The sequence below is a fragment of the Porites lutea genome, chromosome 6 (assembly GCF_958299795.1).
Source record: "Porites lutea chromosome 6, jaPorLute2.1, whole genome shotgun sequence".
Lineage (NCBI taxonomy): Eukaryota > Metazoa > Cnidaria > Anthozoa > Scleractinia > Poritidae > Porites > Porites lutea.
Genome location: NC_133206.1, coordinates 15,087,170 through 15,109,051, shown reverse-complemented (window position 1 = coordinate 15,109,051; position 21,882 = coordinate 15,087,170). Strand labels below are relative to the sequence as shown.

Below are 21,882 nucleotides of genomic sequence, written 5' to 3'. Positions count from 1 at the left end.
GCCATGGAGCGAGAGGCTTCCTTAGAAAGATCCAGAGCCCAGTTGGAAGTTGACTGGCAGCGGCGCTGTGAGGACACTGAAAGAGAAGTGTACAGCAAACAGGAGCAACTCATTACTGGTCTCAGAAAGCAAAGAGATGAGGTAAATGTACAATCATCGGTGGGATTTTCTGGAAAAGTGAATTAAAGCTACAACCATGTCCATTTCATCAGATTCTGAGCCTGGCATTAGACTATTTTATTTGGTTTAAGAACAACTGACCCGGGGACCTGACGTGGTGGGTACTAACTGAGGACTACAAATAAAGGGGCGTTCCTGCGTAGCGTTTGTGTGTGTTAAAAGTGGGAAGGTGGTAACTTAAACGCTGATAATTGCAAATAAAACTCCGACGTTTTGGCAATGCTGCCTTCATCAGGGCAAAATAATATGTGAGTTCGTTGTAGCGGAAAATTTTAAAAGTTGAAAATGCGCGCGTAAAAACAAGTGAGTGTGCGCGCGCGCAAGTCACGTGAAAGAGAAATCGTGATTGAGTCCACCCAGTGTGAGGGTGCCAAAATTATGAATAAAGTGCATCTCCTCTCATCTTCTTTTGTCTTGTTCGGGTAGACTAGCTCTAATCACGGCTACTTGCATGTCCTCCAACTGGTGGTCCACTCCCGCAAAATGGACAGGCACCGGCAGGGCCACTAACTGAGGGCTCTCTACCTCTATAATGAAAACCAATGACACTTTTACCATTAAAGATGTGCTCTAAGAGGAGTCCAATTTGGTCTTGTAATCTTACAAGTGATTAACAAATACGGGGCTGTCTGATTTGTTTAGTCATGAGTATGATCACAGACTGAATTGGACAGCAGGAAGTTCTGTTACCAATCAGTCATAACTACAACAAAATCTGCTATGCTTAAGTTTTTTAAAGATTTTAAGAATAAAATAAAAGATATTCCAAGAGTATTTTGCTAGAAGTGAAAACAAAAACATTCTGTTGCACACGCACGATGCCACTTACTGTCCAATTACTTAGGCATAATGCATACTGTCTTACACTGTCCTATTAATGCTGAAATCAGTGCAGTTGATAGCCAATCTGATTTGAGAATTTTGTTATTGTTAGGATTAACACTGATATTACCTAACATCATTATTTTTATCTTGGAGCAAGTGTATTAAGCTATAATACAGTTAAACCTCTCCTTATGGACACCTCTCTTGGTCCCAAAGATGCCCAATTTCATGCAGTTTCTACCTCTACAATGAAGGCACCTTTCTCTATTCTAGACAGTTCTCTAGGTCTTAAAGATACCAAACGTCATACAATTCCTACCTCTATAATACAGACACCTCTGTAATAAGGAATCTTAGCTCTGTCCTTTTGGTGTCCTTAATAAAGAGTTTTAATGTAGTGTCAAATGCTACTGTAATTTATGGAAGTATAATCATGGCTTTGGTGTTTATATCTGTCAGTCTGTGGCATTAGCTCAAGAGCGAGAGCGGGAACTGGCTCAGCGGGATAGCCTGATACGTGTATTGACTGAGACCAGAGATCAGGCCCTTGCCACGCTTCAGAGACATGGTCTTGCCATTCCAACACAGTTACCCAGTAAGGAGAAACAGACGGCAATCAATGCACATGGCACTGCTGATCGACAGGATTTACCTGCAGAAGAGAAGATCAAAGCCTTGGAAGTTCAGAATGCTGAGTTAAGGGCTGTGATCAGACAGATGCGACATGACATGGAGGATCTTAACAACCAGCTGGCTGGCAGGCCTCCCTCTGTTTTGGTACGAGGCAGAGATGATGGAGAGGGGCCCTCTGTACCACTTACCAAAGGTATGTTGTAGTGCCTGGTTGTCATGGTGATGTCACTGAATTCAGAATAACCCTGTATAACAGTGTAGTTACATAGAACAAACTTACTAACTTAGAACAAACGCCACTGAATTGTAGTTAGCAGTCACCAGCACCTTTCAAAACGACCCACTGACAGACTGGAGCAAAACTGACAACCATTGACTGGTCAACTTACAATTTGACTAACAATTAAGAACCGTTATAACTGTGAAAAAAGACGGATCGAAGCACACCAATCTCACATTTAGAGTCTTTGTAGCCTATAACAACGATCAATAAGATTGCGATTTTATTGACCAATCAGGTCAATAATCAGAGTCAAATACCATCAACTGACTTGCTTCTCACAAGTTGTCAAAACATCGGTCACTTTTAACAGTCCTATTCAGAACTTTATTCACCCGGACGATCATATTCTACCTACTCGTGAATTCAGTATGTCACACGCCTGGAAATGATTTGTGAACACAACAAGCACTTCTTATAATAATCTACATAAATTACTAGAAGCAATGAGAGGAGTACTTTGAATTACCTCTATCTTACATGTCATCTTTCTTTTCAAAATGATAACTAGGTTAAAATGCATCCATAAACTGTTACATTCAAGAATTTAACGCGTATTGCTTGTTCATTTCTGTACTTGTATGCACTCACCTTCTTCATCAAACATAATTAACCCATTCACTCTTCAGACGATCAAAACTGCCTAGTATTTATTATTTTTATTTTTAAAAAACACGATTCTTTTACCACAAACATGTCGCCAGTTTAAGTGCTCAAAGACCTCACAACTCCCAGACTTACTGACTTGCCAATAACCTCCCTCGCCAGAATACGTTGAGTCATTGGAGAAAGAAATCACAGAATTAAAATCAAAGAACAGAACACTGCGACAGAGGATGGAAGAAGTGGCATCTAAAGCCTCCAAACCTCCTCCGTATGGTCGGCCTGGGCTACCTGGAACTCAGACACAAGATCCATTTATACAGGCCCATATCACGGAACTGAACGGAGCAGTCGGTAATGATAATAATGATAATAGTTATACTAATAATAAACAATTATTGGATGAGGTTTTTGTGATATCCCGAATAATCAAGGTCAAGGTAAGAGTAATCAGCCGAACCTAACTAATCTGTAGGTTGCGCTGAGTTCCAAAATTAGCTGTAGGCTCTTAGCCAATAAGAAAACAGATGATGAGTACAATGTGTAATAATAATAACTGGTAATAACTAAAGGTTACGGAGTGCGGGCGACAGCGATCGAAGGTCAAAACGCTTTTGCTCCATCACTCTGCTTTGCTTAAGTTTCACGTGAGAGATAGTCAAAACACGCGTAATCAGATTATAAGTGATAGAAGGTCCAAACGTGCGTGATCAAATTGCGTTCTATGCGTTCCATTCATTCTTAGTGGAAGTCTAAACGAGTGCTGGCTACATACATGCGACGCATGCGTAATAACAACGTGGAGATTAGGATTGCGGACCCCTCCTGTCGCCCGCAATAAAACAGTCAACTCTATCTAGGGCTGACAACTTTGGGACGGGCACTAAGTGTCCGTCTTAGAGAGATGTCTATCTTATAGAGGTGTCCCTTATGAGAGAGACGACTGTAAAATCAAGGAACTGCATGGAGCAATCTAACATATGGCACACGGTGATGCCAGATTCTGGTATCACGAATCAGAGGCGATGAAAAAAGTCTACAGGCTCCCATACCGTTCGTTCTTCTCTCCACACTACCCTCCCCTGGGAGCCCATTCATAAGCTTATGGATAGTCTTCATACTTTATCTTTGATCAGGAGCTTTACGTCAGGAAAAGCTTGAGCTGTCGGCACAAGTGAAGAAGCAGCAAGCTACTGTGGATCATCTTCAAGGATCATTGAACCAAGCTCATGAGGAGGTATGGTGATAAAACATACACTGTACATAGAGGTATTGCTATTGTCGTTAATGTATTGCTTAGCGGAGACATTTTTAGATTTGCTCTGTTCACTGGACTGTCTTTCCCCATATGAAAATTGAATACGTGTCGGTATCACCAACGCAGGGCTCTCATTAACGTTGAAATTAGCAGAGAAAGTACCCGTTTAGTGGCCAACGAATCGTCCCAAATTTGTTATGTTTGACTCATTTTCAAACTCAGAATAGCTGGCTGACTTTGCTAAAAAAGAGTCAATATAAACTGAAACTTATCTGTTACCGATGATGTTGTATGGAGCAGAGTGACTTACCAGCGGAGACAAAAATAAACGTTTTTTGAGGTCAAACAAAATTTAATCTCAACATTTTAATCAAAAAGGTGGAAGCCCTCAATAAAGAGCTTGGCAGAAGAAATAACGGGCATAGAACCCACGTCCCCAGCCAACACACGCAATTAAACTATAAATTAAGATTACCTACAGCAAAGAAAACTGTTAGTAAGACATACAATTTGAATAATACTGTGGTAGGCCATTTTCACGAAATAACGAGTGCCGTTTGTGTCCAGTACCGTAAATGATCGAATAGAAGCCCACTCTCAAATAAACGCCTCCTTTACGCTGTCAAGTTTGTTTTAGACGCCCCTCTTTAATGAACACCCTTTGTCTCATAGACGCCCCCATGAGAATTACTCCAAAATACCAGGAATTAGCAAAAAGGAGCAAAATCAATCAACTCATTCAGTTTTTTGCTTGATTAACAAGGCCTTGCGTATTTCATGTTGTTCAATGTCAAGTTCAAATTAAAGTAAGGATAGACATTGGTAACACAAAAACCCTAAGCGAGGATTCTGACATCGATGTTGGGATTTGAAAGAGCGATATGGATCTCTAGACGGCCAAGACGTATCAATTGATGGAGTGGGTAATTCGCTGTTTTTAAACTTAGATGATATGTTTGCCGAAAGCATATTAGTTTGTTGAGCTTGTTACAGTAATGAGAATAAACGTTTATTATATATGTACTGAGATTTACTGCAAAATGAATATGTCAAATAAAAATGATGCGTTGCAGAGTACACCCAATCTGATTGGTTGTACGATTTTTCTCACTAGTGAAAAATACCGTATGACCAATCACAACCCGCAGACGAAAGTTTTCACTAGTGACAAAAATCGTATCGATTTTCCCGCCTTTCACTGACGGCGTCACTAGGCAAAAGGAAAACCATGGCGTCTTCTTCGAGCAATTCAAGGTTTGCAGATATAACTTCAGTAGAGGAATTTATTGAAGGACAAGAAAACGAAAACACCAGGAAGAAAACTGAACAGAATGTTGCTTTGCTTAAGGAGTTTTTGAGGCTAAAAGATGAGTCAAGGCCTGTAGAAGAAATTCCCCCACACGAACTGAGTTCATTCATCAGCGAATTTATCATAACAGTAAGAAAGAAAGAAAACAACGAAGATTACGAACCCACTTCCTTGCGTGCTATGATGGCCAGTTTTGAACGGTATTTAAAGAAGAAGAATTACGGCTACAGCATTATGAGAGACGTCGAGTTTGAAAAAGCACGAACGGCATTAAAATCAAAACAAAGAGATCTCAAGAAGAAAGGCAAAGGCGATAAACCAAACGCTTCAGTTCCCCTCACAGAAGACGACATAAAACTGCTGTATGACAAAGGATTGTTAGGAAAGTCAACTCCTGAGGCTCTACTGAATACAGTTTGGTTAAACAACACAGTCTATTTCGGTCTCCGTGGTTGTAAGGAACACAGAGACATGTGTTGGGGCGATGTGCAACTACGCCAAACTACAAATGGCGAGGAATTTTTAGAGTATACTGAGAGACAAACTAAGACTCGAACCGGAGAAAATCCCAGAGATGTCAGGCAAATAAAACCGAAAATGTTTTCGGTTCAGGGAAGTGAAAGAGATCCCGTCACTGTTTACAAATTCTACGCGGAGAAAAGACCGTCGGAAATGAACGACAACAACGCGCCATTTTATCTAGCAGTAAATAACTGTAAAAAACAAGATTCTTCTAAACCATGGTTTAAAAAGTCAGCCGTTGGCGTGAACAAGCTGAATTCGTTAATGAAAAAAATGGCAGAAAAAGCCGGGCTGGGGCCCAATGTAAAGAACCATAGCGGTCGCAAAACAATGATCCAAACTTTAACAAACAACGACATCCCAGCGACAGATATTATTCAACTGTCGGGACATAAAAATCTTCAAAGTGTGACAAATTATTCTGTAGTTTCTGAAAAACAGCAAGTAAAAATGTCTCGTACTTTAAGTGAACTGATGTCCGGGAATGTGCATAGCTTAGAGAAAACTAATTCATCTCAAGTTGGAGAATGCTCCACTGATCCTTCAGCTAGCTCGGCGGGTCGCTCGGTGGCAGATCATCACCAACAAGCGATGTCGCTTTTCACGGGCGCTGTTATTCATGGAGGTCAATTCAGCATTTCTATTAACAGCCTCAATCAATCCCCGAAGTTGGCAATCCAAGAAGTTGAGGTAAAGTCTTCTCCAAAGAGGTACAAAAGGCTAAAAGTACTGGACTCTGACTCTGATTAGAATGCATGCATTACTATAATTAGATTTACAAAACAGTCAACTGTTTCAAATTTTATATCTTAGTTACGGTTTTGAACGGCGATATTTAAAGCTGAAAATTTTCATTGTTATTTAAAGTTAAAGAATCGTTTAAAAGTAGACTTTGTTCCACTTTCTTCAGAGTCATTGAATAACTTTAATGTTGTAGGAAGTTTTGTACGTTCAGTTTGCTCGAATAAAATCATTCGCAACTCGTTGTGGTCTTTGTGTTGATTTCACCGCGCAATTGATAGTTGTTAACATTATTTTGTAATATCTCAGTACATATATAATAAACAAATTACCTCATGGTTGGTTCGCTTGTACGATTTTTATTCACGAGTTGTGAAGAATCGAAAACGAACGAGTGAGCGCAGCGAACGAGTGAGTTTGCGATTCTTCACAACTCGTGAATAAAAATCGTACGCACTCACCAACCATGAAGTAATCTCTATTTATTAAACGCCCCCGCTTGGACGCGCCCTATAATTAAATAGACGCCCTGGGCGTTTAGTAGGTCATTAACGGTATTTAACTGTAGTTGTCTTAATGGCTTTGTGTTTTAGGTTCGCCAGAAACAGTTAGCAGTAGATCAACTGCAGTACGAGCTTACAACTCAAAACAGACGTGCAACTGCTGAGCTTAGTGCCCTAAAACAGCGAATAACAGAACTGGAACTGCAGCTTATTCAGACCAAAAAAGAGGCTGATGAGTACTTCAAAAGTGGACTGGAAAGGAATGCTGAGGCCACTTCCTTGGGGAATCAGGTAGCACTTCAAATACATTCATCACTTTAACATTGCCTTTAATAAAGACCTTTAGTGTGTAAGACGAGGACTGACGACTACGAGAACTAGATGATCTCAATGCCCAGAAGTGCGCGAGCGTCAACCAGCGTCATTTTGGCGGGAAAACATCCAAATCGAGGTTCAAGTGTTTGGCAGACAAAAATGTGATAAAACTATCTTTTGACAAAACAACATGGACTGGTTTGTTACCTAGGACCCGCTCTTTTAATCTTGAGATTTAGATTTAAACATTTGTCCATAGAAACTGGTCATCACTTAAAAAATTGTGTCATAATTCAAAAGTATGATCTCTTGGCTGCGCTACATTGACACAACGACGAAGTCAAAGTTAAGCTTCGAACGCATTGTCCTCGAAGGATGCTAATCTCAATTTTGATGTTATGACCAACTGATTTGGATTTTCTTTTCTCTACTTCAGCTGTCAACGCTTAAAGTGGAACTTGCATCCCAGGGGGGAGGGGGTAAGCTGTTTAATCCTCAGGCTTCAGTTGTTAAACAGCTTCAAGAAGAAATTCTTCGTCTCCGAAGACAGCTTTCATCAGGTAGGTATAAACGTCAGTCACTTTTCTGCATATGGAAGTCATTCTGATATGCGTAGAACATTTAGAGGTAGCAAAACAAGCGGATACCAAACAGCATGCTTACTACTCCATTCAGTGTTGTTCGGGATCTCCTGCATAAGTGGATCGCGTCCTTTCAAACAACTCGTTATTGCAGATAACCCTTCACCCGGACAGCAATCCATAAAGCGACTTTGAATGAAGTACAAAATATCCAGTGCGTATCACTTTCATGGAAAGTAGTGGTGTTTACATATATTATCTTGAAAAATCTATTAGAAACATAGTCGCAAGCTCCTTAACTAATAAACTAAAGTGCTACTACTAAGAATAAAAATACGATAGAGTATAAATAGGAAAGGACAAGCATTTACCCTAGTAGCATTGACATGGAACGCGTTATTTTTTTTTAATGCTCGTTCTGTCTCTAGTATGCAGCACATCTTAATTTTTTACTTTCTTTATATGTTCAACTAGGTGTTCAAACCAGCGACGAAGCCTCCTTCGACCCATATCCTGCCTCTAACGTGTCTCGGTTACACAGCAAACTGCAAGAGGCGGCGAGGCGCTTAAGCCAGCTGTCTCAAGAGAAAGAACAGCTCATTCAGATGGGAAACAGATTGAGAGCTGAACTGACAAAGTTTACAGGTAAAGTCTTCTTTTTTGGTAAAATATCTCGTAAAATATACTGTAGAGCTGTAGATTAGCCATCAGCTAGTCAAGGACTTCAGCAATCCAACAACATGACCTAACAGTTTCAATCTGGGTTTGGGGAGTCGTCAGGAAAGCCAAATAAAACACCTCTGATCTTTTACAAATACAGATCATTTTAGATTCATCTTTTCATTTTAATTGCACCTATTCTGGGCGGAGAACCACATATTTTAGTTTTCTTTTTTAGACATAATTGCCTCATAACTCGCTGGTTTTCGAACCTGCTGCTTTCGTTTTAAGTATCAAATAAAATAAAGGCGATTTGCAACTATTTTTATTGTACGAAAATGCATTTTAGTTTCGTTCATGCCACTGACTTCATTTCTGACATGGCTTCGTATGAAATAAAACGCATGATACAGACAACTCTTTTAGCAGACACTTTTCAACGGTCACTTTTAAAATATGGTCCTTGCCGCTCTTCAGTCACCCGTCTATAGTGGACACTTTGTGAGTAGCTCAGATGTGTCCATCTCAAATTAAAGGAGTCTCACTCTCTTGCGAAACACTTGTGTCAAATCGCAGGTGGTAGAAAGAGTGCTCCCCCTGGCTCCATTTCTGTCCAGACGTCTAAGCCCCATACCGCCTCTATGGGAAAGACCCCAAGGGAGTTGAATGATGATATTCACAGTCAGCTTAATGCTGTGGAAAAGCTTCAGTACCAGCTCACCTCTCATGAACTCCAATACGCTCAGCGCATGGCTCAGAGCGAACAACAAGCCGTCGACAAGGCCAAGGTCACCGTTGTCTCAAGCTCCAGTGATTCTAATGAAGGTTTGTGTGTGTTAACTTATTGCCGAACGTACACGGTCACAACGTTTATCGTGCGCTTTGTAGCCTGCGTGGCAGGCGTTTGGAAAGGAAAGGAAAGGGGTTTTGGGCGCGAGGGAGACGCGAGGGGCGCGCTCCCTCGGGTTTCTCTTGCGCCTAAAACTCCCTTTCCCGTCCCTTTCAAACGCGTGCCACGCAGGTTATGCGCTTTGTTGTTGTGATGAAGTAAGAACGAACCTAACCTACGACGTAAACAAAGCACCAAATACATACGCAGTAGCGTGCAAATCTGTAGTGTCTTTTTCTAGGACAATAGGCGCTGTAAATTACAATAAATAAATAAATGAATAAAAATAAGTGAGTAAAGATGTAGAGGTACCAAATCCACATAGTGGTTATTCGTCTACCATTCCCGATCGAACTGGAATTTGAAAATGTTGGTTTTTGAGGAGAGGGGAAAACCAGAGCACCCAGAGAATTATCTTTAAAAACAGAGAAAAATACTAGCAGTAAACTCAACTCCTATTTGACGCCAATTCTGTGCCACGGTTGTGAGAGGAGAAAGCTCTCACCACCGCGCATGCGCCGGTCTTGTCTCCCATCAACAACTGACTGCGCCTGCGTGTGTTGCTTGTGCTTTGCTTACGTCACAGTGTAAGGTGGGTCTTAAAAAATTCGTGAATTGATTTGAAGTTTTTTTAGTTTTATGCGAGAAAGAGCGTAATCTCTACCTGGACCTTTAATGCAAGGCGTTTCCCTACTGAGCATCCTGCGAAAACAACAGGACTCGACTTCTTTACGTGTATTGCGTCTCTTTTGCGGAAATGATTAACTTGAGCGACTGTCCGAAAGTCGGGTTGTTTAATTTGTTAAAGGTAAAATTATTTTCGTGTGATTTAGACGGGAGAGCTCCGGAGCCTCTAAAAGAATCCCAAGAGATGGAGTCACGTGATGTAAGCGCAAAGAAAGACGTACCAGCAGAGGATCACGTGACCAATCCTTTAGTCATTCAGAGAACATCGTCTCCTGTGTATGAGCAGTCGCTGTTCACTTCATCCTCTGAGGGTCAAGCTTCGTTACAGGAAATCTGGAAAATGTTAGATGCTGAAGAGAGTTTCCGGAGCCCGACTCCGAGAAAAGGGCGACCCAGCTCTCCTCAAAAACTTGCAGTCGAGCGAAATGTGGAACCCGACTATATCCCCGCGCGCGATTTGCCGGAACGCGACGTGTTTGCTTTGAAAGGAAGACGAACGGAGGTTCAAACCAGGCCTGCCAAACATCGACCAGAGATGTCTAAGAAGGCATCTGGGAAGGTTAAACTAACTCCGAAAAAGATAAAGGTCAGAAATTATAACGTCAAAGATGATTAAACTGAGTTTATGAACAGTTAAAAGAGTTTAACCACCTAGTTGGTTGGTTGTTCTCTACTATATACAGTCTACCCAACTCTATTGGGACAGAACTGTCTAACAGAGTAGCTGGGAAGGTCAAGCTTTTCCAAAAAAAGTTTAAAGTCACGGATAACAGCGTCGAGGATAATTGGCGTTTATGACCAATTGAACTAATGTGACAACCTGTCGGTTCGTCTGTGCTCCTAATAGTCCATACACGTTGCTCCGAAGAAATATGAAGTTAGGGCGCCTAGGCCAGTTGGCTCCGTAGCCTGCGACTGCTGCGAGCAAGCTCACCATTTATGGCGAGAGAACGCGCGAGCGAGCACTTGTCTCTCCTTTCGCGTGTTGCTCGCGCGTGACTTCTCGCGGCTCCCCAAATGGAGAGCTCGCTCGCAAGCAATTGGCTCCGAGGCTGAGGGATATAAAGCGAAGGAAAACGTAGTGTGAGTGAGTTTAATTTCAGGGATGAATTAGGGAGTCGGCTGAAGGATTACATTCTGCTTCCTTTCCCCCGCCTCCTCCCCCTTAAAGGAAGACACTGCCCTACTGCAGTCTAGAGAGCACTATGCTCTTCAAGGACAAACGACAGTAGGCATGAGATCAAGCTCTTACCTTTTTTTTCTTTAACTCTTGTAAGTTCTGTACGACTCGGTTTTAAAGCTTTGTTCAAATGCGAGGAGTATTGTAGACTCTCGATTTTGGTTGGCGGGCACTCTCATTGATGTTCTTTACAAGTTCAACTCACGTCAACTCGCTTTCCCGTTTGGATTACAAGATCAATGTTCGAAAGTAGCGTAAAGGATAAATATTTCTTCACCGCTTTTGGTCGATCAAGTGTATGCCCTGTTTTTCTCTTTATTTCTAAAAAATTTTCTTAAGAGCTATTTATAATATTAAACTACTTGATACTAAAGTACTTATTTATTTACACAAAACTAAAAGTGTAAATACTTCCTGCAGTTATTCCACAATTACCATCTTTAAGTTTAAGTTTAAGCTGTTTTTCTTGTAGCTTGTTGATTATTAGTTAGTATCGCTATTAGAAAACCCCTACTCAGTTTATAATACTCTAACGTGATCCGCTATATTACGCTATAAAATGCTAGAACTAACAAAGATCTTTTCTGCGTGCTACTTTTTCTCCAGGAAAGCTTTGTGTCACTAATGGTTTGCGTGTCATATAAATATATTGGCTAAATAATTATCGTAAATCTTGAACTAAACTGGTTCTAGGCGCTTGTTTAATTTATGAGTCAACAAGGGGATTGAGGTTGACAGTGCTCATGTTCGGAAAAAGGGACTCCTTCTTTATTTCCTGAATCATTTATCTTCACATGTATGGCCATTTGCTTTGTTTCATTTGTAATGTAACGTTAGTGAATAAATAGGATCTTTTATCTCGCACAACTTGTTCACAAAACTAGACACAAATGTTAATTTATCCTTTTATCGTTTGTTTAGTTTAATTATTATGTTTTGAGGACAGTGGCAAATAGCAAGTTATAAATCCCCGTTGTCTCATGTACCCTAAAGAATATCATTATTTAATCATTTATTTATTTTTGTCTTCGCGAGGTTCCAGAAAGATGGGCGGCTATCAATAGATTCGTCCCAGCTGATTCTTTTCTTGAAAAGCCGCATCCATTTCTGTCATTTTTCCTTGGAAAAGGTGTGTTTTACAAAAATCCTACCTCAGTCTAAGCTTTTGGCTATCAAACGCCTTTCCTACGAAAGGCGCGAACACCGTGTTAATTCTGTATCTTTTAAGACTTCGCTAAAAGTTCTTGTCAGTTTACTTGAAATGCTCTTCGTTGTGACATTATCAGATGAGCCGTGATATCCTGGAAGAGAAAAGAAAGTTGCGGAATGTTGAGAGTCATTATCATTTTGCATTTTCACTTTACATCAAGATAAACAAAGCGAGACGGTTACAATTCCCATTGAGGTATCCCGTCATTTTCTTTGTTTCCGTGTTCGGAGATCTTCCGTGAACCTAGACTGTCGTGCCGAGTTTCAGCATTCTACTGAAGAACTTACAGTAGAATGGCTTAGTTTTATCAAACGCATTGGTAGACTGCTAAACAGTCCGTATTTTTGCTTAAATTAAACTACATACGAACAGTCAAACAGAAGCTGAAAACGGAGAGCGAGACTGGGGACAGGGTTTTTTTCTCTCGCCTCACACGCCTTGCGTGCGTGTGAGGCTCGCGCGCTACGCTGCTCTTACTCTACTCTAAACCGATTTTGAGGAAAAACCGACTTGCACACCATTGACAAAAATCATTTCTACCCCTAACCCGCTGTTTTGTCACACGTTGCTGACCAGTAAACTTCAACTTCGTCCTGACCCTTATATATGATCTTCCAGTAGTTAAGACTTAGGTTTTAAATAACTAAGTTAATTATTAAAAGTTAAGCAGGATTATTCTATTGAGCGGGGTGTGTGTGGGAAGCGGGGGGGGGGAGCGGTCCAGACTCCACCATACCCTCACGTCTTAATCTTAGATTCGCTGCTGATACTCCGCATTCGGTAAACTTCTCTACAAAGTTTTTTCTTTTCATTAAAAATCTGGTTAAGTTTAGCTTACGTAAAAAGGAGGATGCCAACGATAACAGTCGAGAGAAGGCTTCTGAAAGCTTCTGTGCCTGTGAATACAAGCAAAAGAGACATTTCGTCACAATTGCTACTTTACTGCCTGTGCTGCAAGTCAGGCTGAAAACGAAAACAGTGGTACTACGTCGGGGACCCGGGGGTTACTCCCTTACAAGAGGCTAATGGGGATGTGCCGTTGGATGGGGTCGCATTTTCACGACTGGGGTGACTATAATGGGGTCGCAAATTTTCGGATTTTGAGGGTAAGTAGGGATTCAAAATGGGAAGATTCTCGGTTAAAAAAATCAGAAAGTTGTTGTTTATTGAATTTAACAATAAGCTCGCAGTGACCGCATTACATTCCGTTCTTGAAACCACACCGATAAGGTAGATGCATAAATAGAAAGTGACTAAGTGGAGATCGCGAAAATTACATTTTCCAAAAAGTGACTAAGATAGGGTCTATAATTGGCCCAAAAATAGACTATAATGGGGTAGGGGCTCTGAGAGGCCAGCGGCACATACCCAGCAAACGTTAACCCAAGTACCCTCCCCCCCCCCCGGGGGGTCGGGAGAGGGGATAAAACACAATGATTTAGTTTTATCACCTGTGTTGCGATAAAGTGGGCAGTATTCTTCGCATTTAACCGTTTTGGTTCCCTTCGATTTGGGATTGGCGGGAACTGTAGAGTGCGAGGGACACCACTCAGTTGCTTCAACCTGACCACCCACATTAGAACAAGATTCACTGCAATCTTTCTCAAAAACGGTAAATTCCGTACAGTTAGATGACGCTGAAAAAGAAGAACAACATTTTTATGAAAAATGTGGGTCATTATTCTAGGAGGGGGTACGCTAATAAGTAAGAGACACGTTTTTTCCACTTTGAAGGCTGTGGTTGTTTAGCAGTCTAGATTCGAATGGAGCATGGAAATCTTGGAAGAGGGAATTCATATAGTTTTGGTCTAGAAACAAGTGATTCAAGCTGACCACAGACGTTTTTCTTTTTTCGACAATTCTACAGCGCGAACAAACCCGAGAGAGCGGTGCGGTGTATAAATCCCCCGCCGTTTTTTGTTTTTATACGCGCGCTCGACGATCTTTATAGAGAAAATAAAGGGTTTGTGAACATGCGACAAGCGGTGATTTGGTTTGGAAACCGATCATTGTTACCAAACAATTTAGTCAAGAATGCTTACTGAAAGCTCTTTGACGAGAAATGAGGAGCAGGATTGCTGCAAAGTTAGATCAAACCCCCCAAAACCGTGAGGTAAGAAAAACGCATACGTACGTGAAGGTGAAGGTATCAGAGCCTGAGTTGTGGGTGCAAAGCTCCTAGTTGTGCGGGTAACAACAGTTGAATTAGCGCGCTCTTGATGAAGACTCGAACTCACTGTTAATGTTGGGCTTACTGAGGAAGGACCAGGTTGACTGCGCACTCCTAACGAAGCACTTTTTGTGAGGGAATCACTCTGACGGGGGGGCGAAATGTGGCTTGTGGTTCCTCCGATTGATGAGTTAGGCTGTTGTTGGTTAACCGACTTTGGCGTGTTTCTCCCCGGAGAATGGGCAGATGGAGAAATTTCGGCCTTCGTCGTGACACGTATTTTCTCCGCAGAGCTCGGCGTAGTGTTCGATAGAACTTTGGTGCCTTGAATGGTCTGTGAAATAGAGATGGTGTTGTTGGTTTAATAATATTCCTAAGACTAAATACAATATGGACGGCCAACCACGTCTAAAGACCGAAAAAGGTACCAACTAACACTTGAAAGCTTCAAGAACTTATAAACCAACCTTTTGATAAAGCCGACTGTGGCCCCCAAAGGAGGCAGCGTGGCCGAGCCGCTAGAACGCTGGACTTGCAATTTTGATGGCCCTGAGTTCAAGTCCCTCCCTAACCGCTAGCTGGATTTGTTCACGGTAGTCACGAGTTCAAATCCTCGAATACGCTTGTAAATAGCCAACTGGTTCGCCTCCGGCCAGCTGAGATTCTTAACCCTGTTGAGTTTGATTTGAATTATTTGTTTCAGGCATTTGCTCGGCCTGACTAGAATGAGTGCTATAAATACTGCCGAAGGTAACTGACAAAGCTCAGTATTTTCTCCAGCCTTCATTTGAGGTCTTGTTTTCCATGAGTTGTGTATACAAAAACATGATACAAGGGCGTGGCTAGGATTTTTCAAAGGGGGGGGGGACACACAGTTTCACACCAAGGGTACTTACCTGATTGGCATTTCGACATTTACGCCGTGTTTTATAGACTTGTCCACAAGTAGAGCTCAAAATGTTTCTCGAGCGCAAAGCGCGAGCTAGCTACCGGAAGAGGAAACGAGAAGGGAAGGACTTTGAGAAAGTCTACGTGTTTTAGGGACTTGTCAGAAATTAGCAGGGGGGGAGGGGGGGTGGAAACAGAGGGAGGGTCACAACTTTTTGAGACTGCAGAAAAGGGAGGGGTCATGAAAAATGGGCCATTAAAAGGGGGAGGGTCATGTAAATATGTGTCCGAGATCATGTAGAGGTTCACCCACAGAAGAAAAAAAGAAGTTCTTTATTTTGTAAAAAAAAAACCTGGGAGAAATAGGAGATCTAGAGTCGAGTAATCAGCTGTCAGAATCAGAGTTGGACTCTTAATGCTGTCATCTAAAATGTATGTATATGGCATTACAAAGAACAGATTAGAAATATATTTTGAGCTCTCATACTTGTACTGACTCGCCCTGGTGTATTGCAAGAACTAGCTTTTATCATTTATACAAGAGGGGGAGGGTCATGATATTTTAGGCCAAGGTCAAGGGGAGGGTTAGCAAATTTCACTCCCATTGCAGGAATGGGTCACCTCATTTCCGAACCCAAATTTAAAATTCCCACCTCCCCTCCCCCCCTGCTAATTTCTGACAAGTCCCTTACTAAAAGTAACTTTTTTGGGGATGAGCAGTGAGCATGGGAGAGGGACAAGCCTACAAAATAGCTGGAAAAGATTTATTGGATTTTGATTCTTTGGATTCGCGCGTTTTCATTACCTGAATTATGGGGACATAAAACAATTATCTCATAAAGGGGGAGTCACAGGCACCCCAGGACCCTCTAGCTACGCCCTTTTGGTAAGACCAGGCCTGTGATGAGACGGAATAATGAAATTTAAGATTATAGCTTTACCTGCGATAGTGTGGTAGGTGACGCAGATTGAAAACCACCCTCGCTTGTTGTATGTGCTGCTGCTGATGTAAACGATGATGACAGTGGTGGAACAACCGGTTCTGAAGTAGTTGTAGCCACTGATGAGTTCGTGGTTATCATAGGAATTGATGTTGTTGATGGGTTTTTCGAAGGAACTGCTGATGAGCTTGGATTTACCGAGGAGGACGTTTTGGAGGAGGAGGACGGTGAAACTGTCCCGAAAGTTGATGGTGATTCTAAAGATTGTAATGGAGTAGTTGCTGCTGTTGTTGAAGTAGTTGCTACTGTTTTTGAAGTAGTTGCTACTGTTGTTGAAGTAGTCGCTACTGTTGTTGAAGTAGTGGATGAACGTACAACTGTAAGAGTCACCGTACTTAAAATGACGATCGATCCCAGAAGCCGCAAATCCATTTGTAGTAAAATGATCTCTAAATGAATAGTAAGTAAGCCAGAATCAGAATTCTTGCGAGAATCTATACTATACATTTCACAGCGTCCTTTTTCTGTTATACTAATTAGCTTCTGTAAATTATAATGACATTTACGATTGAGATTAGCAGTTGCTACCTGCAGGTCAGTGTAAGTTCTTAAGTTAAATTCTTGAAAAAGTTTTGTTGTTGTTGTTGTTGACCGGAAGAAGCTCAAACGCCAGCCGCCCATAAATTCTGACGAAAAAACAACACTGGCTCCTGGCAACACCCAAATTTACGCGAACTTTTATCTGATCACAGCTTGGACGTTTGCCTCGGAGCTTTTGTTCGTCGACAGGGGTAACTCATAGCCCATCCAACACGAACTCGAAGGTTAAGGGGTGCTTGTTACATAATGTTATGAGGTTTTACACTTATATGACTTTCAGACAAGAATGGGAGAGAAAGATCATTGATGGGATTGTTCAAAATTAGTGTGACGAACATTCAATACTCATAGTCTATTAGTTCTCTCTTCATTTGTTCATATTAAACAATTTATAATTATGCGTGCGTTACACCTCCAACCTTGCAATTGGCCTATTCACTGTTCTGAGACAAGCGGTCCTATTTCATTGATTGGGTATTGAAGAGAGGGTACAGGCTGTAATTATGAAAAAAACACTGGTGTTTAAGTTTGCATATAACCTAAAAGGATGATAACCAGGTAAAAAGGTTTTTTGACGCAAGAAAGTCGGAACTTACAAATGAAATTTTATGACTGATTACAGAATTGGCCAAAACAAATTTCTTATGAGGGTTATCTAATTGCTTTCTGTTGTTTTGTGAACACAGTGTATTTGAATGGGTTATTTTTGTACCAGGCAGGTGCGTTTAATGTGAAACCTTCCTTTAAAAGAGGTTAAAATCCGGGGGGACACTCCCGTATTTGGCATGAGAAGGTTGTTCTGGATCAATTGAGGTTTCCGAGTAACTTCCCACCTACCCCTCCCCTAAGTGACAATTTTGCCTAAGATAAAAAGTCAGTGTTAATGTCGACTTAGGGGAGGGGTAGGTGGGCAGTTAAAAGAAACCTCCTTGAGTCTAAAAGAGGGTCTACAATTTCACTATCTAGCGTCTTGAACCGGGTGTTTCTTTAGACCGGAAGCCTTTAAAAGAGTGTGGAGCGGGTTGGCGATCACCTAGACTACGAGTAGTCCCCCATTTTTCCTCAGGGATAGTAGAGCGAGCGAAACGCGAACGTGCGTGAAAATCACCCCACGCGAGAAAGGCGACACGCGGCGGGGAGAGAGAAAAATGATTTTTGTCTCTCCCCGCCGCGTGTCGCCTTTTCTCGCGTGGGGTGATTTTCACGCGCGCTCGAGTTTCGCTCGCTCTACTATCCCTGAGGAAAAATGAGGGACTACTCGTAGTCTACCGATCACCCGTCTACATGTGTGATACGAAAAACTTTTTCAAGAAAATTTAAGTCTGTGATGTTAGTTTAAAAAAAAAAACTTCATTCTCTATGTGAAACGAAATGAATTAGGGTCATGAAATTAAGTATCTTGTCTTAAACAGGGTCAGGGTTTAAGGGCCTTGGTGGCACACCCCTACCCAAACTTCCCTTGAGTGCCCTCCCCCCGGGGGGGGTTAAAATGTCTGCTTGAGAAGATGCTTGAGTTTTGCGTAGCTGGAAATTACATGAGGGAGCGTGAGATAAATGTGATATATACATTATTCAAGGCAATTTTTGAGATATATTCTTACTTTCATCTGACGGTAGCATCGCCTAAGTAGGGACAAAAGCTTTCCGACAAGACAGTTTACAGAATTGCTAATTAACAATACTCTTTTACTATTCTTTTAATATGCTGTCTGAAATAAATAGTGATTGTTGCATGAATTAGTTTACTTTTATTGGAAGAAATTTATTTGGTTGGTTATGAGTTGACGGACATGTCATCATATTTCTACCGACGTGAATTATATGGTCAGTCACAATTCACGTGTGCTTCCGTTGCTATGGCAGTTCTTCCAAACACTAAGCCAAAATATTTGAGCAGATGTTTAAGAGTGGTAGTTACCATATCTATTCATCCATATTAAAACTAATGTCTCTTCAATTTCAAATGCGTGTTTTTCTTAAACTACTTGGAAAATCAAACTAATATTTTTCACGAAAATCTTACGAGGGAAAATGCTTTGTAATTCCCCGTTCACAGTCATAACAACTGAAACACCTTTAAAACTGTTTGATTAAATACGGTTTAGAATTGGTCTCTTGGCAGAAAGCCGCCTACTGATGTTTGCCGACTACAATTTTAGCAAGCGGAATTGAAGAACAATTAAAGTACATTAAAAAGCCTCTATTACAGTTTTCCGTCTCTGGTTTTCGTTTTTGTTTTTAACTTGGCTTAATTCCTTGGTATATAAGTCAAGAAATAACCATAAAGCGCGATCGTTATATTTTTTGTCACCAAGTATTTTTAGGCGGCCTCAAATTGTCAACTACAAATTAAAGTAGCTTCACTGCAAGCTTAGCTCTGCATGATATATAATGTACATTTATGGTTTATTAAAAAGGTACGTATTATTTCGCGACTTTCCGTGATACTCAAGATGCATTTACAAACACTGCGTTCAGATTGAGAACGTGCGTAAAGACATAAACAATAAGTCACTGTTTTGTTCACCATTATAAGTATCCAAGAAATGGCTTGAGACCAGGGGTTAGGATCAGGAAGAGGGGATGAGGAAATCTCATACTAAGCATTTGAATCCGCTTTTTCAAGGACTAGTTCATTCTTAGTATTCTTTTAAAGAAATTTTTCCGTGCTCAAAATGGGTGAGCAACCGTCGTATAATAAGTGAAAAAAACTGAACACACACACTTCCATAAACACTTTATAAGAACCCTTTTCTGGTCTGTAGTTTTTCCTTACTAATTCCTGGGCATTATCATTTTTCGTCGAATTTCGCGAACAAGTCGATCAATTAAAGAAAACTGTTCTGTAAAAACGCCCTCACACGATTACATGGAAGTTGTTCTCTCCCGGTTATGGGCTTGTGCGTTTGAAAGGGCCGTCGAGGGGATGGACTAGACTCGCTCCAGCCTGTGAGTGTGTTCCTGAATGATTGAATAGGGCTGTTAGTGTGACTAAGCTTCAAAACTAAGTTTAACAAAGCATATAGAAGTTGTTCATGGTCAAAAGTCCATAGCTATAATTACTTACTTCCATATGCACATCTTTGGTGAAAAATTTGTGACTTTGTCTCTTTGAACTCCAGTTTAATGATTTGTTACTCCATACCTTACCTTCTAGCTTCACATTTTGCCTGAGATATGAATACGAGATCGTTTCTGTAATAATATCACTTGGCTTGTTATACCCTGTTATCGTCTTATTTACACGAAAAAAGACATTTTTCTTATTTATTTGCGTTGTTGAAGATACGTTTTAAGGCATTATGACACCTACATCGATTGTCGTGCTTTCTTTTCGATGCATACTAGCAGAATATGACTGTCAGCAGTTACAACTGATATCTCTCGCGTCTAATTAGCATATCAGCTCCAGTTTTCAAGACTGTTACTGGCTCTACATGGTATGTTTCTAATCAATTCATGTCGCATGCAAACGCAGAGCAACGAAGTCAACCAATCAAAACGGCATTTGAAGTGATGATAAAGTATGACAAAATGGTACGGAATAGATCGCATCGCCGGCGGGTCGACATCTGTTGATACCCCTCGTTCATAGAAAATCTTACTTAAAAATAATGTTGTAAAATATCTTATGAGTCTAAAAAGGACTGTGACTTAACACAATGTACATGTTTGACTGTCCTATAGTGAAAGTTGTTCTGTATTACTTTCTACTGATGAAACCATTTTATTGCTTAAGTTGCGTATACATCAGTCGTAGAGAAGGAAAAGAACGTCACATGCAATTTAATTGATTCTCTGTCACAAAATTTCACAGAAACATGCAAAGGAAGAACCGTCCTTGCATTGCAGTTGGCCATATTTAGTTCCCTTTCTCTACGTCGTCAATATTTTGATTTTTAGAATTTATGTGGTTCCCCGCGCGGCGGTAGCATCATGTTTTTCAGACTGAAAATTATGAGACTACTTCCTTGGGCGAAAAGATCGTTTACAACTTTCTTCTGGGAGGACTGAAGAAACACAAAAAGATCTAATCACAAGAAACACCGAAAGAAAGTCCTTTTGTTAGGCAATCAATTACAGCATACTTTTGTAATGCAGTCGACAGTGCCTTCAAGAACTTCCTTGTAGCGCTTTGTTATTAAAATTTACGATTAATTTTCTCTGCCCATGATATATATACATATATATATACTTGATTTTAAAACCTTAGTAGTCAGAGGGAATATCTAGGACGTTGGTCTTCCCTAGAATTGGCGGAAGTCGGTTTTTCTTTTTAAAGTCGCTCGACTTTATCTTCCGTGTTTGAAGCGACAACAGGGTAGTTGAAGTTCGTAGTTGTTTGATTTGTCCGTTGTTCAATGTCGCCCAGAGCAATTTACACCGTCTGTTCGCAACAACTGACTTTATGCGTCACTCGACTAACTCTCTTTTGGCATTGATCACTTTCTCGTCCTTTCGTGACCATAGTTTAGTGGACATAGTTTACTGATTTGTGGCACTGTTTTACCGAATGTTGCTATTGTATGAAGAATATAAATTAAACCGGATTTTTTTACAAAAATTAGTTTCAAAGTAGAAAATGGCGCGTTTCCAGTTAAGAATGCGTTGACTTGGTCATAAAAACGGAATATTTCTTAAACGTGTCGATTATTTCAAATACCTGGATGCAATACATGACGGACAAAGCAACTGAGACGTTTTAGCACCAGACGTGGAAATCTTATCCGATCTAGTTTAAATAGAACCCATGGAACATATTAATTCAGCAATAACCTTACCTCAGTCAGTCTTTAGAAAACTCGTCAATTCAGATGGAAAATTACGAGAACTGCTCCCAGCAAAACAGTGCAAAATTATCTTTTGACTTTCTTGTATTGCCCGCCTCCGTTTTAAGTTTTGATCAT

General features: G+C 40.8%; 3 protein-coding genes across 3 annotated transcripts in view; 2 read left to right on the top strand and 1 right to left on the bottom strand.

The window, feature by feature from the left end:
* LOC140940380 (coiled-coil domain-containing protein 57-like) overlaps positions 1–11,454 on the top strand; it is a 19,225-nt gene extending 7,771 nt beyond the window's left edge. Inside the window, exons 7-15 of the mRNA XM_073389339.1 lie at positions 1–141; positions 1,465–1,831; positions 2,687–2,875; positions 3,658–3,758; positions 6,945–7,145; positions 7,606–7,729; positions 8,225–8,395; positions 8,987–9,235; positions 10,133–11,454. The exon at positions 1–141 is cut by the window's left edge and continues 22 nt beyond it. Of these exons, the coding sequence (XP_073245440.1) occupies positions 1–141; positions 1,465–1,831; positions 2,687–2,875; positions 3,658–3,758; positions 6,945–7,145; positions 7,606–7,729; positions 8,225–8,395; positions 8,987–9,235; positions 10,133–10,602 (2,013 nt within the window). The 3' untranslated portion in view covers positions 10,603–11,454. The remainder of the gene's footprint in view (positions 142–1,464; positions 1,832–2,686; positions 2,876–3,657; positions 3,759–6,944; positions 7,146–7,605; positions 7,730–8,224; positions 8,396–8,986; positions 9,236–10,132) is intronic.
* On the top strand, positions 4,870–6,707 carry LOC140940381 (uncharacterized protein KIAA1958-like). Its single transcript, XM_073389341.1, has one exon. The coding sequence runs from the start codon at positions 5,008–5,010 to the stop codon at positions 6,358–6,360; it is 1,353 nt and encodes a 450-aa protein (XP_073245442.1). The 5' UTR covers positions 4,870–5,007; the 3' UTR covers positions 6,361–6,707.
* LOC140940382 (uncharacterized) lies at positions 11,447–21,882 on the bottom strand. The gene is made up of 6 exons (XM_073389342.1): positions 21,757–21,882; positions 16,376–16,824; positions 14,511–14,880; positions 13,828–14,013; positions 13,215–13,272; positions 11,447–12,467 (listed from the first exon to the last, which is right to left on the bottom strand). Exons 2-6 carry the CDS (start codon positions 16,805–16,807, stop codon positions 12,449–12,451), a joined length of 1,065 nt encoding a protein of 354 aa, XP_073245443.1. The 5' UTR covers positions 16,808–16,824; positions 21,757–21,882; the 3' UTR covers positions 11,447–12,448.

Bases quoted from the DNA above. Each gene is read 5' to 3' on its own strand.
- LOC140940381 (XM_073389341.1), top strand. From the start codon at position 5,008: ATGGCGTCTTCTTCGAGCAATTCAAGGTTTGCAGATATAACTTCAGTA.
- LOC140940382 (XM_073389342.1), bottom strand. From the start codon at position 16,807: ATGGATTTGCGGCTTCTGGGATCGATCGTCATTTTAAGTACGGTGACT. The intron at 14,014-14,510 runs GTACGTATGCGT...CTTCTTTTTCAG, and splicing joins TCTGATACCTTCACCTTCAC to CGTCATCTAACTGTACGGAA. The intron at 13,273-13,827 runs GTGATAAAACTA...TTGTATTCACAG, and splicing joins CCCACTTTATCGCAACACAG to GCACAGAAGCTTTCAGAAGC.